This window comes from Ochotona princeps, chromosome 8, assembly GCF_030435755.1.
Source record: "Ochotona princeps isolate mOchPri1 chromosome 8, mOchPri1.hap1, whole genome shotgun sequence".
Classification (NCBI taxonomy): Eukaryota; Metazoa; Chordata; class Mammalia; order Lagomorpha; family Ochotonidae; genus Ochotona; species Ochotona princeps.
In genome coordinates, this window is record NC_080839.1 from 10,253,735 (window position 1) to 10,269,156 (window position 15,422).

The 15,422-nt window shown below is 39.4% G+C and overlaps 1 protein-coding gene across 9 annotated transcripts in view; it reads left to right on the plus strand.

Moving 5' to 3' along the window:
- Positions 1-15,422, plus strand: part of TSGA10 (testis specific 10) — a 130,010-nt gene that overhangs the window by 90,248 nt on the left and 24,340 nt on the right. For all 9 annotated transcript variants that reach the window (XR_009245926.1, XR_001168404.3, XM_058667539.1 and 6 more), the window contains one exon: positions 1,834-2,019. Coding sequence is in view for 7 of the 9 variants with exons in the window: in XM_058667539.1 (XP_058523522.1) it covers positions 1,834-2,019 (186 nt within the window). In the remaining 2 variants the exon portion in view is untranslated. The remainder of the gene's footprint in view (positions 1-1,833; positions 2,020-15,422) is intronic.

Here is a 15,422-nt window from a genome sequence, read left to right on the forward strand (position 1 = left end):
GAGTGTTGCACTGAAGCTGTGGGCAGCCAGAGGGGGTGTAGATACAGGATGGGTTGGCACGATAATGTAGATTCTGAAAAAAAAAAAACAAAACATGAAGAACACCGAAGAATTGCTTCATGTTTCCTATGATGCTACCCGACTCAAATATTACATTGCTCTGGCCTCAAGAGGAGAACTCAGAAGGAGAATAATATGGTCTCTGGTTGCCAAGGAAGAGAGGCACTGGGTAGTTGAAGGACAGGGAGATATTTTCTGGTGATTGTCCTCTCTCTTTATCTTTCTCCCTCCTTCCTTCTCTCTCTTTTTAAACTTTGAGCTACATGTTACCTGCTCACAGAACTAAATATAAACAGTGTTTCCTAGCTTAATTGATGGGAGACAATATCTCCATACTTTACTACATAAAACTATAAGGCAGTTCAAAGTGAATTATATAGACAATAGGTATAACAGAAAGTTAAAAAGGAGAAAGATGGATGGTAAAATTCAGCTTATGCATATTGTACCACAGACTTCCAAGTACACATCCTGCAAACAACTATTAGTTTTAGTAAAATCATGGAAACCCATGTATTATATTCCTCCTGCTAGCACATCTGTAGTATCTGAATCTTATAAGCCAGTAAAGTTGTTTAGTATATTACTTTGTTGACAGACTTAGTAAAATTTTCACATTAGAGGCCACAAGGTGGCAATATTCGCTGAATTTCATAAACTATAAAAGATCCTGAAACTATAAAAGATCTATATATTTACTGGTAAAGGGAGAGAAAGATCCTGATCTTGAATCCACTAGTTTACTCCCCAAATGTCCAAATTGAGTTAGGCCAGGCTGAAACCAGGCGCCAGGAATTCCATCCAGGTATCCAAAGAAGGTGATAGAAACTCAGATGCACGGACCCCCATCTGCTGCCTTCCAGGCACATTAGTAAGAAGCTGAATTAGAAGCAGAGAATAGCTGGGGACTCAGTGCAGGCATTCAGACATGGGAAGATCTTCCTCTCTGTCTCTCCTCCTCATTGTATATCTGACTTTGCAATAAAAATAAATAAATCTTAAAAAAAATAGATATGTAAGAATGGAACAGGTATTTAGGATAAATGTTTGATAAGTTGGGATACTCATGTCTAGCTCTAACTTCTGATTCCTTTTTCTTACTGACGTGGACAGTAGGAGGTAACAGTGATTGCTCATGCAGTTTGATCCTTTCCACCCATTTGAGAGACTCAAACTGATTTACTGGCTCACTGTTTTAAGCGTAAGCTCAACCTCAGCCATTGTAGGCATTTGGAGATTGAACCAGTGGATGACATACTCATTCTCATATTCACATTCTCTCTCTCTCTTTCAAAAATAAGCAAAAAAATAAGTAAAATGTTTAAAAGATATACAAGCAGTGGGGTCTGGAGCCAGTACGACCCAATAAAGTGGTCAGGAACTAGAGAATAAAAAAATAAAAAGAGATTAGAGGTACAGAAGGCAGACATAATTGGAAAACAGACATATGGATAAATAAGGCAATAAAAAATTCAGTTTGATCAAAGGAAATATAAGAACATACTCATTCAGGTCCTAAAGAGAACCCTTAGAAACGATATCTGTAAGGGTGAGTATGACTCAGGAACCAGGTAAGATCCTGGTCCCACTTGCTTTTGTTCGTTTCAGGATAGCTAGTTTTCTGAACTCAGCGTGTGGAGAGGTTTCCACAAGTTTATGTCATAAATGCTGCACATGGCAAGAGAATTCCAGCTACTTTAAACGTAATGTCTGATGTGTGTGATATGTCGTCCATTTTAAGTTTTAGAGTTACATCTAAGGTTTGCTTTTTAGGAATCTGAAAATCGGCAAATGATGGACCAACTTCGAAAAGCCAATGAAGACGCTGAAAACTGGGAAAATAAGGCCCGTCAATTAGAGGCAGATAACAATACCCTCAAATTGGAACTTATCACTGCTGAAGCAGAGGGTAATAGATTAAAAGAAAAAGTAGATTCCCTCAACAGAGAGGTTGAACAAGTAAGTCTGGGAAAACGTGCATGTAACACATCCTGCGTTATATTTAGAATAGTTTTGTTGGTTTTCCAAAAAATTAAACATAAGTAAGTATATAAATTGTTTAAATGTACTGTGATTTGTAGCCTGTTAATCATCCTTCTTATGTGCATTCTGCTTTTTCTGTAATTTATTCTACAACCAGAATAACATTTATTATTTTCATTGTTGTTTTTAAAAATAAATTTTAATAGAAAAAAGATAATTTAACAATATGGACAATGCAATTAGATAATGATGAAATGTATTGAAATCTGTAATGCAAAAAGGTGTTTAAAGCACTACTAGAAATAATTAATAACACAATGTTATAGACCTATTAGATTACTTTGGGCTTCTCATTTAAAAGCAGACAAATGATTAAATCAATATGGATACAGAGAATTTGATCATCATCATAAAATTAGTATTGGTTTCAAACTTTATAAGCTACACACACAGGCGAGCGTGTGAGACTCCCAGGTACTTCCGAGGGGCCTCGGCAGGCCAGAATGCTCAGGAAAGGCTCCTGCTGGCATCATGGCTGGTGGGACACAGTGGTCAGTCAGCTTCCCCCAGGTTTGTGACCAGAATCGCTCAGGACTGGTCGCTTGGGCTGCTTCCCAGGGCCAGTGGTGCCTATCATCCTTTTAATCATGAATCATAGAAAATTTAAAAATTAGTTTTAAATGGGAAAAATGCACTGACAAAATTCTGTGACCACAAGTTTAAGGAAAATTCCTTTGGAAAGTATGGAAGAGATGGATTATCAAAAATATGTGTCAAAACTTCAGAGTATGGTCACATCTGTAGATATCTTTCAAATGCTGTCATGATTAAGTAAGAAGAAATGAAAATGAATGTATAAACATCAAATGAAAAGTCTGCCCAGCTGTGTCCTGGGATCAAGGGTGGGTGGCAGGGCAAGCTTAAGCATTTCCTGGGATCACAGCAGGCTGAATAGGGCTGCACAGTTGCTTCTTGGAGACCTCAGCAGGCTCAGCCATTCAGAAAAGGCGCTGCAGACGGCTTAGCAGGGTGACTTGTCTGCCTTTCTGGGCCTCTGTGAGCTGAGCCTCTCAGGATTGGTTGCCTAGTTGTTTTCCACAGCCAAGAATTCATAAGGTAGGCTACCTGACCGCTTTCAGGTAGGTTGGGTGGGGCTGCCGGGCTGCTCCCTGGAGTCTACAGTGGGGATGTGTAACAACCTGACTGCTTGCTGGGAGCCTTTGCAGGCTGAACCACTCAGGATGTACAGCTCCGGTTTTTCCCAGGGCTGCAGGTAGGGAGTGGGCAGGATGGCTCCTTGTGGCAAGAGCCCAGCAGTCTCAGAAGTGGGAAGGGTGCAATGTACTCTGGAATCTCTCTGAATCAGTAGGGCTTCAGGGTTCTCCAGTGGTGAATGCCTTCTCAGATGTCTGTAGAGTGTTGAGGACATCTTGCCTCTTGCCACCGAGTAAAATCCCTCTTGATACAGAGTTGAACTTGAGAAATGGAATGGCAAGTGCTATGTGCTTATTTTCTTCCTTTTAAGGTCAGTGTGTATGTCAGTGCTCTGTAATGCTTAGTCCTGTGCTCAGTTTCCTGCCCTACTCCCCAGTGGATGGTGGCTATTTCTGAGCTGTTGTCTGAGGTTGGGGGAGGGCAGGTAGAAGTATTCTGTTGGCCATCTGGTTAGCATGGTTCTGGAGGTTCAGTCCATGGGTACATGGGGATACGGTGGGGTCCTGCCTGTCAGTGGGTTTCATCACGGCAGGCTTACTCCTGGGTCTGTTCTAACACCTGCACTTAACTTTCTTCTCCATCCTCCATACTGTGCTCTCTGAGTATTGTGCTTCCTGGAGCTAGGGAAGGAGTGGGAGGGACAACTATTTCCCTCCCGACTTGTTCAGTGCGTCTTTTGTTGTTATTAAACTGAAACCAAGCATTGTGGTCTGTCACCCACTTCCCTAGCTCTTTATAATGGTAGGTTGATACATGAAGAGCCGTTTAGATTGTTGTCTTGTGAGAAGGTGGTTGGTGGAGGCTGTTATTCAACTACCATCTTTTCTGATTCATTTAGTATTCTTATTTTAAGAAACTTTCAGATAAACAAAAGTACAAAAAGGGACTATAAGAGGCATACGTCTACCTCGAAGATGTAAGGATGTTAACATCTTGCCATAATTTCATTGAATAATTGGTTAAGAAATAAAATATGCAAGATACAAATCCTCATCATCTTTCCTCCTTCTCTAAATGTTGATGTGTAAGTTTCACGCCAGTCAGCATGTCTTACTCCTTTATATGTGTGTGTACCTTTTCTGCATTATATCACCTACAAATGATGTATAATGTTTTCTGAGTTTTAAATTTTCAGTGATAACATGCATTATCAAGTATGTCTGTTTGCAGCTTGCTGTGTTTGCTCAGTCAGTGTTGTAGTTTTGAAATTTACTCCTTTAAACATATGCATGTTTACATTATATAAATGTTTTCTGATTTAGTTCATTTCTGTACCAAAGGAAATTTAATTTTTCAGGTTTTTTGTGATAAAAATGTAGCAAGCCTCCTATTACATTTCTTCTTGGCTATAAATATGTCTGTCAGGTTTGAGATTGCAAGTGAATAATTGGGTCCTAAATACATGCAGTTTCAGCTCTTCTAAATATTAACAAATCACTTTCTAAATTTTTGCTCTCCCAGCAGAAATCATGGATTATTATTTTATCAAATATTTGACATATGTATATATATATATGTTTTTTAGATTTTAAAGATTTATTTATTTTTATTGGGAAGTCAGATTTACAGAGAAAAGGAGAGAAAGGGAGGAAGATCTTCCATATGCTGGTTCATTCCCCAAGTGGCCACGGTGGCTGAAGCTGAGTTGAATAGTTCACTCCCCAAACAGCCACAACGGCTGGAGCTGAGCCGATCTGAAGCTAGGAGCCAGGAGTTTCTTCTGGGTCTTCCATGTGGGTGAAGGCACCCATGACTTCGGGCCATCCTCTGCTACTTTCTCAGGCCACTAGCAGGAAGCTGAATCAGAAGTGGAGTAGGTGGGACACACGTGGAATAGGTGGCACTCATGTGGAACCCCGGTTCTTGCAGGGGGAAAGATTAGCTAATTGAGCCATTGCACTGGGCCCTCAATATTTTGATATTGTCAGACCCTTGTACTTCTTTGATTATAAGTGAAATTGGGATTCTTCTCATTTTTCTTGGTCATTCAGGATTCCTCTCCTGTGAAATTTTTTTCTTGAACCAATCTTGAGTGAATTTTCTTGAATTTTATCATTTTTCTATTGGACTGTCTATGTTGTCCTATTCAGATTCTTTAAATATTCCTCATACTACTCCTTTGAAAGACACTGTTGTTATCTTTCCCTTGTCTGTGGCTTTTTCTTTTCATTTTACTCACAGTATGGAAAGGCCTGTTGAACTGTGATATACTCACAATGATTACCAATCTTTCCCTATATGGTTTATATTTACACTTTTGTAGCTTCTTTAAGAACTTTTCATTTCCTAAGGGCAGAAAGGTATTTCCTATATTCTTATTTACTAGTTCATGAAGTATATTATGTGACATTTGTCCTTTCCATTTAGATCTTTAACCTATTTTAGGTTGATTTTTGTGTGTAATTTAAAGTAGAGGTGTAATTTTTATGGATGGATATTCATCATGTATCTTCATTTACAAGTCTACTTTAATCATAAAAATAAATATCTATTCATCATACACTCTGTAGATTCTATCATTTTTGTGTGCTTGTTTTTACTTCTCTCTTTAGTGGATATTCAGAGCCACCGAGGGAATCTGAGATAGTCCCAGCTCCTCGCCATAGAGCTTGCTGTCAGCCATGGCTCTGTGGTGCCAGAGACTGGACTTGAGTAGATTCTCCATTTTTATGTTAACCCTTTATATTTGGGATAATTGTTGTTCCCTTAAATTCCTTGATTTTATATCTTTCTGTTTTTATGTGCATTTTTAATGTGCAATTTAAGGCTGGAAATTTTTCTACAGTAATTTCTTTGTGGTCCAAGAGTTTTTATGTAATGCTTTGTTTATTAAGTTTTTAAAAAATATTTATTTTTATTTTGAAAGGCAGATTTACAAAGAGAAAGCAAGGCAGAGAAAAAGATCTTCCATCTGCTAATGTGCTCCCCAAATGGTCACAATAGCTGGAGCTGATCCAATCTGAAGCCAGGGAACAGGAGCTTTTTCTTGTCTCCCACATAGTTACAGGGGCCCACTAACTTGAGCCATCCTCTGTTGCATTTCCAGACCTCAAACAGGGAGCTGCATTAGAAGTGGAACCACTAGGTACATGAACTAGTACCCATATGGAATCCAACACTTGCAGGTGAAGGAGTGACCTATTGAGCCACTATACCAGCCCTCATTCAGTATTTATTTATTTGAAAGGCAGTTACAGAGAGAGAAAAGAAAGATGGAGAGATTGTCCTTCATCTGCTAGCTCACTCCCCAAATGGCTGCAATGACCAAGTTAGGGCCAAGCCAAAGCCAGGAACCACGAGCTTCCTTCTGTTTCTCACGTGGGTTCAGAGACCCAAGGACTTGACCTAGTGCATCACCTGGGAGCTGGGATGGAAGTAAAGTATCCAGGACTCAAGTCAGTGCCCATATGAGATGCTGGAGCTATAAGTTATGACATGACCTTCACATTACCAGCCCCCATTTAGGTGTTCTTTTTTTTCTTTTTTTTTTTTTTTAAGAATTTCATTTTTATTTGAAAGGTGGAGTTGCAGAGATAAGGAGAGGCAGAGAAAGGGAGTGATCTTTATCTGCTGCTCCACTTCTCAGAAGGCCACAGTGACCAGAGCTGAGCTCACCTGAAGCCAGGAGCCAGGAGCTTCTGGGTCTCCCACATGGGTACAGGGACCCAAGGACTTGGGCCATCTTGCACTGCTTTCCCAGGTGATAAGCAGGGAGCTGGATTGAAGTGATGTGGCTGGGACTTAAACCAGTGCCAAATGGGATGCTTGTATACTAGGCAGAAGCTTTATCTTACTATGACATGGCACCAACCCCATGTTTTGTTTTATTTTTAAAATATTTATTGATTTCTTTGAAAGGCAGCGGCAAGAGACAGAAAAATCTTCCATTCATTGGTTTAGTTCCCAGATATCTTCAGTGTCTAGCACTGGTCTTGGTCGAAGCTGGGGGACTGCACTCCAGCCTTCCACGTGTGTGGCAGGGACCCAAATCTTCAACTGATTTCCCATTAATAGATGGCTAGGAGGGAAGCAGAGCAGCTGTGGTGGAGGTTTGACCTTGTGGCACTGGCATCCTATTTGGGTGCTGATTCAAGTCTCTGCTGTTCCAGTCCAGCTCCCTGTTGATGCACCTGAGAAAGCAGTAGAAGATGACTCAAGTGTTAGGGCCTCTGAACTCGCACAGGAGACTCAGAGGAAGCTCCAGGCTCCTGTCTTCAGTCTGGCCCAGTCTTGGCAGTTGAGGCCATTTAGGATATGTGCAAGCATGTGGAGGAGAATTAGAAAGAGAGAGAGAGAATCATCCTTCTACTGGTTCATTTTCCAGATGGCCAGATCTGGGCCAGGCTGAAGCCAGGAGCCAGAGCTTCAGAAAAAGCATTTGGGAATCTTTCACTTGTTTCTCAGGCATGTTAGCAGGTTGCTGGATTGGAAATGGAGCAGCTGGGACTCAAAACAGTACTCATAAGGCCTGCTGGCATTACAGATGGCAAATTTACCCATTAACCTACAACATCAGTCCCCAAAATGATGTTTTTTTTAATCACTGATTTTATATTTTCACTCTATGAGGAACTTGAAGTTATATTTAGTTTTTATTTTGCTTTATTTGGTATTGCTTTATCTAATATTTTGTTGTTTTATTTCTAATATGTTACCAGATAAAATTACTTATGGTATTAATTATTTGGTATCTGTGAAGATTTGATTAGGGTCATCATTCATAGTAATTATTTGATAATTTTTAATGTGATCTTGAAATGTGGTGCTTAACATGTGGTGTGTACACACAATGTTATATTTAATATTCAGTCATAAGAAAGAATGAAAGTGTGTGATTTGTAGCAAAATGAGTGGAACTAGAAGTCATTATGTTAAACAAAATAAGCCAGGCACAGAAAGACAATTCCCGTGTATTCTTTCTCATTGGCGGAAGTTGGAAAGTTTCATAAATATGAACAAAAAGGAGTGATTACTAGAGGCTTTGAAAGGTGGAGGAAAGTTGGATAACAGGTACTAAAACAGAAAGAAATGTTAAGTTCTAGTGTCCTACAGCTCAGTGAGGTTATGCTAGTTCACAATAATATGTACTATGTAAGGAGCTGGAAGACAGGATCTGGTGGGCTCCAAACTCATACAAAAAGATAAGGAAATGGAAAAGATAGGTGATTTGATTGGTGTATGTTGTGCGTGTGTTGAAATACTGCACTGTCCTTAGAAAATTGTCTAAGAATTACATATTGAACAAAAGTTTTTGAAATAAAACAATTTTTAAAAAGCATATGTGCTCACATTGGGTACATATATTTTTTAGAAACATTGTGTATAATTTATATATTTTATGTATAATTTATATTTTACATTAGGCCTATTAATAGCATCAGCCATTTCTTACAAATTGTCATTAAATGTGTGATCTTGAACTCTCACTTATTGAAAAAGTTTGTTAAACTGTTCCTTTGAAATTGTGAATTTATCTGTTTTCCTCTGAATTTTATCAGTTTTTGCTTTATTGTAAGACTACTAATAGTTTCATGACAGTTCAACATATATTTTTAAAGGTGTGTTTATTTGTATTGCAAAGTCAGAGTACAGAGAGGTAGAGAGACAGAGAGGAAGATCTTCCATCCGATGATTCACTCTCTAAGTGACTGCAATGACTGGAGCTGAGCTGATCTGAAGCCAGGAGCCAAGAACTTCATCCAGGTCTCGCACACAGGTGCAGAATCCCAAGACTTTGAGCTGTCCTCTACTGCTTTCCCAGACCACAAGCAGTTAGCTGCGTGGGAATCTGGGCTACTGGAAGTAGAACGGACGCCCATATGGGGTCAATCCCAGCGTGTTCAAGGCGAGGGCTTTACCTGCTAAGCTACCACGCAGGGCCCCCGTTCAATATTTTTATCTGTTTGTTCTTTTTATTATTTGGGAAGCAGAGATAGAAAAAGAGACAAGATCTGCCATCTGCTAGTTCTTTCCTGATTGCCCCCGATGGCCATGGCTACAGCAGGCTGAAGCAGAGAGCCAGGACATCAATCTGGGTTGACACACAGGTAGCAGTGAGACACCACATGCAGCCTCCCAGGGATTGCATTAGCAGGGATCTGGAATCAGAAAGTCAAGGTGGATTTGAACCTAGACACTCCGATGTTTGACACAGGCATTCTAACCACTAGACCATACGCCTGCTTCTGTGTTTCTGATGAAAGTATCTCTTTTATCTTGTATAATAACTCACGTGAATAACTTAGGTTTTTGCTTCAGAATGTATGTTTATAAATTACTGTGGCATGTAGGTATTCATTTTTAATGAAATTCTGATAAATATAATTTTTAAATCAACCGTATAGAAATATAATTTACATGAAATAAATATACCCATTTTAAGTGCACATTGCAGTGAGTTTTTGATAGATTAGTTCACTTGTATGCTCACAGCTGCTGTGAAAAACCAGAACATTTCCATTGTCTCAAGGTCTTTGGCAGCATCTATTCAAATCCCTAGCCAGCGAATGATTTGCCTTCTCTAGAATTTTGCGTGAATGAAATCACCCAGGATGTACTTATTTGTATCTTGGAACAGTGTTTTTGAAGTTCATTTGTGTTATTGCAGGTAATTATTCTTTTTTTATTGTTGAATAATATACCATCATGTATCTAAACACAGTTTGTTTATTCACTATTGATGGATATTTAGGTTGCATACTATTTTGAGCAGCCGCAATAAAACATAAACTGATGATTCTCATAATATAAATAAATTTTCTTTTGGATCTGGAGCCTAAAATTTCATGATCACAGTGCTGGTATGTTTGATTTCTGCCGAGGTCCCGTGTCTTGATCCACAGATCGCTGCCTTCTCCTATGTTCTCACATGGCCCTTACTCTATGAGTGTGGTTGCTCGGTGTCCCGTCTCTTTTAAATAAATAAACAAATCAGGTTAGGCCCTACCCTTGTAACTCCATTTAACCTTAATTACCTCTTCAAATGTCTTCAAATATAGCAACTTTGGATTTAGGGCTTCAACATACTGATTTGGGAATGGTGGGAGAGGAGGGCACAATTTAGTCCATAAGAAATTGTTTCTAGTTTTTTGACTATTAGGGATAAAGTTTCCATGAGCACTGTGTTGATGTCTCAGTGCACAGAAAGATTTTCCTTTTTCTTGAACAAATAGCCCTGGTTGAACTGTTGGATTAAGTATATATTGTTAGAAATTGGCAGATTGTTTTCTGAAGTTGTTCTACCACTTTTCACTTTTACTGGTATTGTTTGTTCTAGTTGCTCCATAGTTTCTCCAATGCTTGGCATTATTAATGGGTATGTAGACTCATGATATTGTTGTTTTAATTTTCATGTCCTTTGTAACTAATGATGTTGAATAGATTTTCACATGCTTATTGGTTACTAATCTGTTTTGGTGACATATCTATTCAAATCTGTTGCCCATATTTTTATTGGGATGTTTGTCATCTTGTTTCTAAGTTGTAGGAATTTTTTAAAATACACTATTTCTTTGTCAGGTGTATATATTTTATATTTTTTCTTCTATTTATTGGGTTGACTTTTTATTCTTTTTTTTTAAAGATTTATTTATTTTTATTGGAAAGGCAGATATACAAAAAGGAGATAGATAGAACCGGCACCCATATGGTATCCTGGTGCGTGCAAAGCGAGGACTTTAGCTGTTAGGTTATCGTGCCAGGCCCACCTTTTTCTGAATGAAGTCTTTCTAAGAGAAGTTTTAAATTTGGTAAGTCAAATCTGTTAGTTTTATACTCTGTACTTGTATGCTGTATCTAAAAAATTTTGCATATAAAGATGTATATATAGGCTATTTCAGGAATGTTATCAGATTTTATATTATATTCATCGTACATTTTGAATTTGTATTTTTGGATGTATAAGGGTCAAAGTTTACTTTTTTCCATGTGCATATGAACATGTCCAGTACCATTTGTTTAAAAAACTATCCTTCCAAAAGTAAATTATCTAATGCTCTTTGACAAAAATAAAATGATTATATACAGGAGGTCTTCAAAAAGCTCATGGCAAATGGTGTACTTTTAATTCTGTTTTTGCATGAGTCTTTGGAAGCCCACCTCTGCATTCTCTTCTATCCTGTGGCTGTATTATATGTCTATCCTTAGCCAGCAGCAGTGTCTTGATTTTAATGTGTTTATGCTGAGTTTTGAAATGAATTTGTGCTGTTCTGGGAGTGATCTGTGGGTCGACTTGGTCCAGGTTCTTTTCTCCATCACAAGAAACAATCCAAGGAGGAGATTGTAGATAACAGTGAGAAGAGAGCAAAAATTTAGGCAAAAGAAAAAAAATGCATACTCAAGAAACAAATACAGGCAAGTTAACGAAAGAGAAGGGGAGAGAGGTCGAACCGAAAAAACCTCTTCAACAAGGTTAGTACCAGCTTTTTATGCTGTCAGGAGGTATAGGAGATAGTACCTGGGGTAGGCTTTAATTGAATATTCAAAGGGGGGTAGATTGGGGTAGGCTTAAGTACTTCCCATATTTTGTGCTCTTATTTTGGGAAATCTCAGAGTTTTCATGACATTAAGGACATGATGGGAATGGAAGTATGGTAATCTTTTTATAATGTCTTTCTAATGAGCGAAATGTTGTCTTGGGGATACAGCCTACAGCAACATTGAGTATTTTCAGCTGGCACTGATTCTTTGCACTATTGTTAGAGCTTGCAGTTTCTGGCACACAGAAAGGGGCTGCACATTAGTTCGTGGAAGATTGTTATGGAAGGCCGATTGTGGCTGTTGCGTGGGTTTGCCAGAGCTATCTGATGTGTGTCAGGTGGAGCTGTCCAATGGCAAATTTGCCAAAGTTGTCATACTACAGACTTTACTATCACAGCTGTATCATAGCAGTGCCAGTAAACCTCAGCTCTGCCAATTGCCCACCTGCCCACATGTCCCCCTGATGCTCTCAAAGGTTTTCATTTCTTAATCATGTTTTAAAAAAAGATTTATCTATATTACTTAAAATAATTGTGGAGAGAGAGAGAGAGAGAGAGAGAGAATATGAATCATTAGGTTCACTCCCCAAATGCCTGCAATAACTAGAGCTATGGCAGCCCATAGCTAGGGAGCCAAGAGTTTCTTCCTGGTCTCTCACATGGATACAGGAGTCCAAGGTCTGTTGCTGGTGCCACAGTCAGAGGATTAGTGTGCTACACCACTTCATTGACCCTTTGTTAAAATGAACGAAACAGATTGGTGGCTTACATAATATAAATATGAATTTATGAATGTTTATTTTGTATTTATTTGTATTATGGGAGATTGATGGAGGAAGATCCCCTTCTGTACCATCTTCATGCTGTGTCAGGGTGTTATCCCTCCCTATCCAGGAAATGAAAGTCTTCTGATACTGATTTTGAGATATTTGAGGAGCTAGAGGTCCACCACCAGTCATTAATAATGGCTGGAATCCCTGTATAACTATTATCTTGGCATGGAACTGTTGAGTTCTGAAGAGACAGATTTGACAGGAAAAGTATATCTAGGGAGAAAAGAAATAAGGGTAGGAGTCATATCAGAGAAGGAAGTCACTGCACGTAACCATCCTTGTCTTGCCAGAAAGTATTCTAGTTGGTTGTCCACGACCACTTTAGCTAGGGGATCCAATGATTTGTATTGTAGTTGCTATAGAGTCTGGTCAGTGATCTGGACTAAGTTATCCAAAGAAACAGACAATTTCATTAGAGCAACGTCATGGGATGAATTTAGGCATTTAGCATTGCTATGTTAATTGAATTCACACATTTAGTGGCAGTCATCAATACCAAGGATCAGTTGATGGAGAGTATGCATAGCTCAGGAGCCAAGGAAAGAGACTGGGCACTGAACACCCTTACATACCACTGGGCAAATACGACCAAAAAATTAGTTTTAAGGGTAGGTTTTGGCACAGTAGTTAAAATGCCATTTGGGGCAGGGCTACTCTGCTAAGAATAACAATGGTGGTTCAGATGGGAAAACAAGGAGAGTTTGGAGTTGCAGTAATTTAGATGATAGGTGATGGTGACTTGAAGCAGCATGAAGTTAGTGAGGACATGTGAAGATATGTCTGTAAGTAGAACCCTTGAGACCGTCTCTTGGATTAGAGGTGGAGTGAGGAAGAGAAGACAAGGTTGAAGTGTGGAAGGCTACTACTAGAGTATGAATATTTTTCCTGGGGTGGTTGTTAAGAAGAAATTGGGGTTCAGTTCTGGGCATGTTAGATTTTGTAATGTTGGTTAGAGACTGAATATGTGTTGGGAATGTATTTGATAGCAACACCAGCTGGGACTTTTATCTGCTGATGGTGATGGAATGAACTGATAACATCACTTTGAAGAACTGAATAGTTGTCTCTAAATATGGTGATCATTTGCATATAATACAGAATTCTTAGGTATATACCAGTGTCTATATTTCGGTTCATATAATAACCCAAATTCACAGGCAGCTCAAATATCTGTCAGTGCTAGAATATATAACTGAAATGTGGAGCAAAATGAAATATCGTGCAATACTGAAGCCAATAAATCTGCCTCATACAAAAATGTGGGAACTTCATAAGCAAAATACTGTCCAGAATCCACACACAAAGCAGTGCATACCGTGGTTTCATTTGTATACAACTTAAGATGTGGGGGCTGGCATTGTGATGAACAAGGTAAAGCCACTACCTGTGACTCTGCTGTTTCATATGGGTGCTGTTTTGTGTCCCAGAAGCTCCACTTCTGATCCAGCTCCCTGGTAATAGCCTGGGAAAAGCAGCAGAAGATGACCCAGGTATTTGGATCCTGGGCACCCATGAGAAAGACTCAGATGAGCTCCTGGCTTTAGCCTTGTCATTGCCAAGTGGGGAGTGAACCAGTGGAGGCAACATCCCTCTGTCTTTCCCTTTCTTTGAGTACACTTTAAAAAAAAAAAGATTTATTTAATTTTATCAAAGGGTCAGATATACGGAGAGGACAAGAGATGCAGAGGGGATCTTCTGCCTGCTGATTCACTCCCCAGGTGGCCACAGAGGCAGGGCTGGGCTGGGCTGAAGCCAAGAGCCAGGAGCTTCTTCCAGGTCTCCCACACAGGTGAGGGGTCCCAAAGCTTTGGGCCATCCTCGACTGCTTTCCCAGGCCACAGGCAGTGAGCTGGATGGGAGGTGGAGCAGCTGGGATTGGAGCTGGCACCCGTGTGGGATCCTGTCAGATGAAGGGTGAGGACTTTAGCCACTAGGCTATCATGCCAGCCCTGGGTAACTTTTTTTGTTTTTTAATTATATGAAAAAAAATGCCACTTGGGACATGCACATCTCCTATTGGAATATATGGATTCAAGTCTTAGTTCTCCCAGTTCCAGCTTCCTGCTTCTGTGCATTCTGGAAGGCAACAAGTGGTAGTCAAGTAGAGTCATGTCACTCTCTCTGCCTTTCAAATCAGTTAATTTAAAATTCTTAATACTAGTTTTGACACATAATCTTAAATCTTAGAAAATACTTGTAAGATAACACTGAGGCAACTAGAAATTTTGTAAAATATTTACTTCTTATGAAAGGCAGAAAAACAGGAATCTTCCATCTGCTGACTTGCTCTCCAAATAGCCACAACAGCTTGAGTTGAGTCAGAGGGCAAGTTAAGAGCGTGGAACTCTATCCAGGTCTGCAGTGTGAGTGGTGCCTGGATTATCTCCTGCTGTCTTCCCAGGCATATTGACGTGGAGCTAGATCAGAAATGGGACAGGTGTGACTGCAAGCTGTGCTCTAATGTGGATGCTGACATTGTAGGCTGTGACTTAACTGGCTGAGCCATAGTGCTGGGCCACAACATTGTTTTAATTAATTTGTAATCCTTATACATGTTTATGGAGTACAGCACAATATCTCAACACATACACCCACACACATATAAATATATACATGCAAAGTAAACTGATAAAATTGGGCAATTCGCAATTTGTTTTCCTTTCTTTTTGTTTGAAGCCTACCAGCACCTCTCTTCCAGTTCATTATGTGGTGCATAATGTGTCACTGTGAATCAAGAGTTGTTCCACTCTTCTTTGGAACTCTAGAATTTATCACTTAATTCCTGCTATGGCTCAGTCTTTGTATATAAATATCCCATTTTCCCCAACCTGATTTATTGAAGAGACTATCCTTT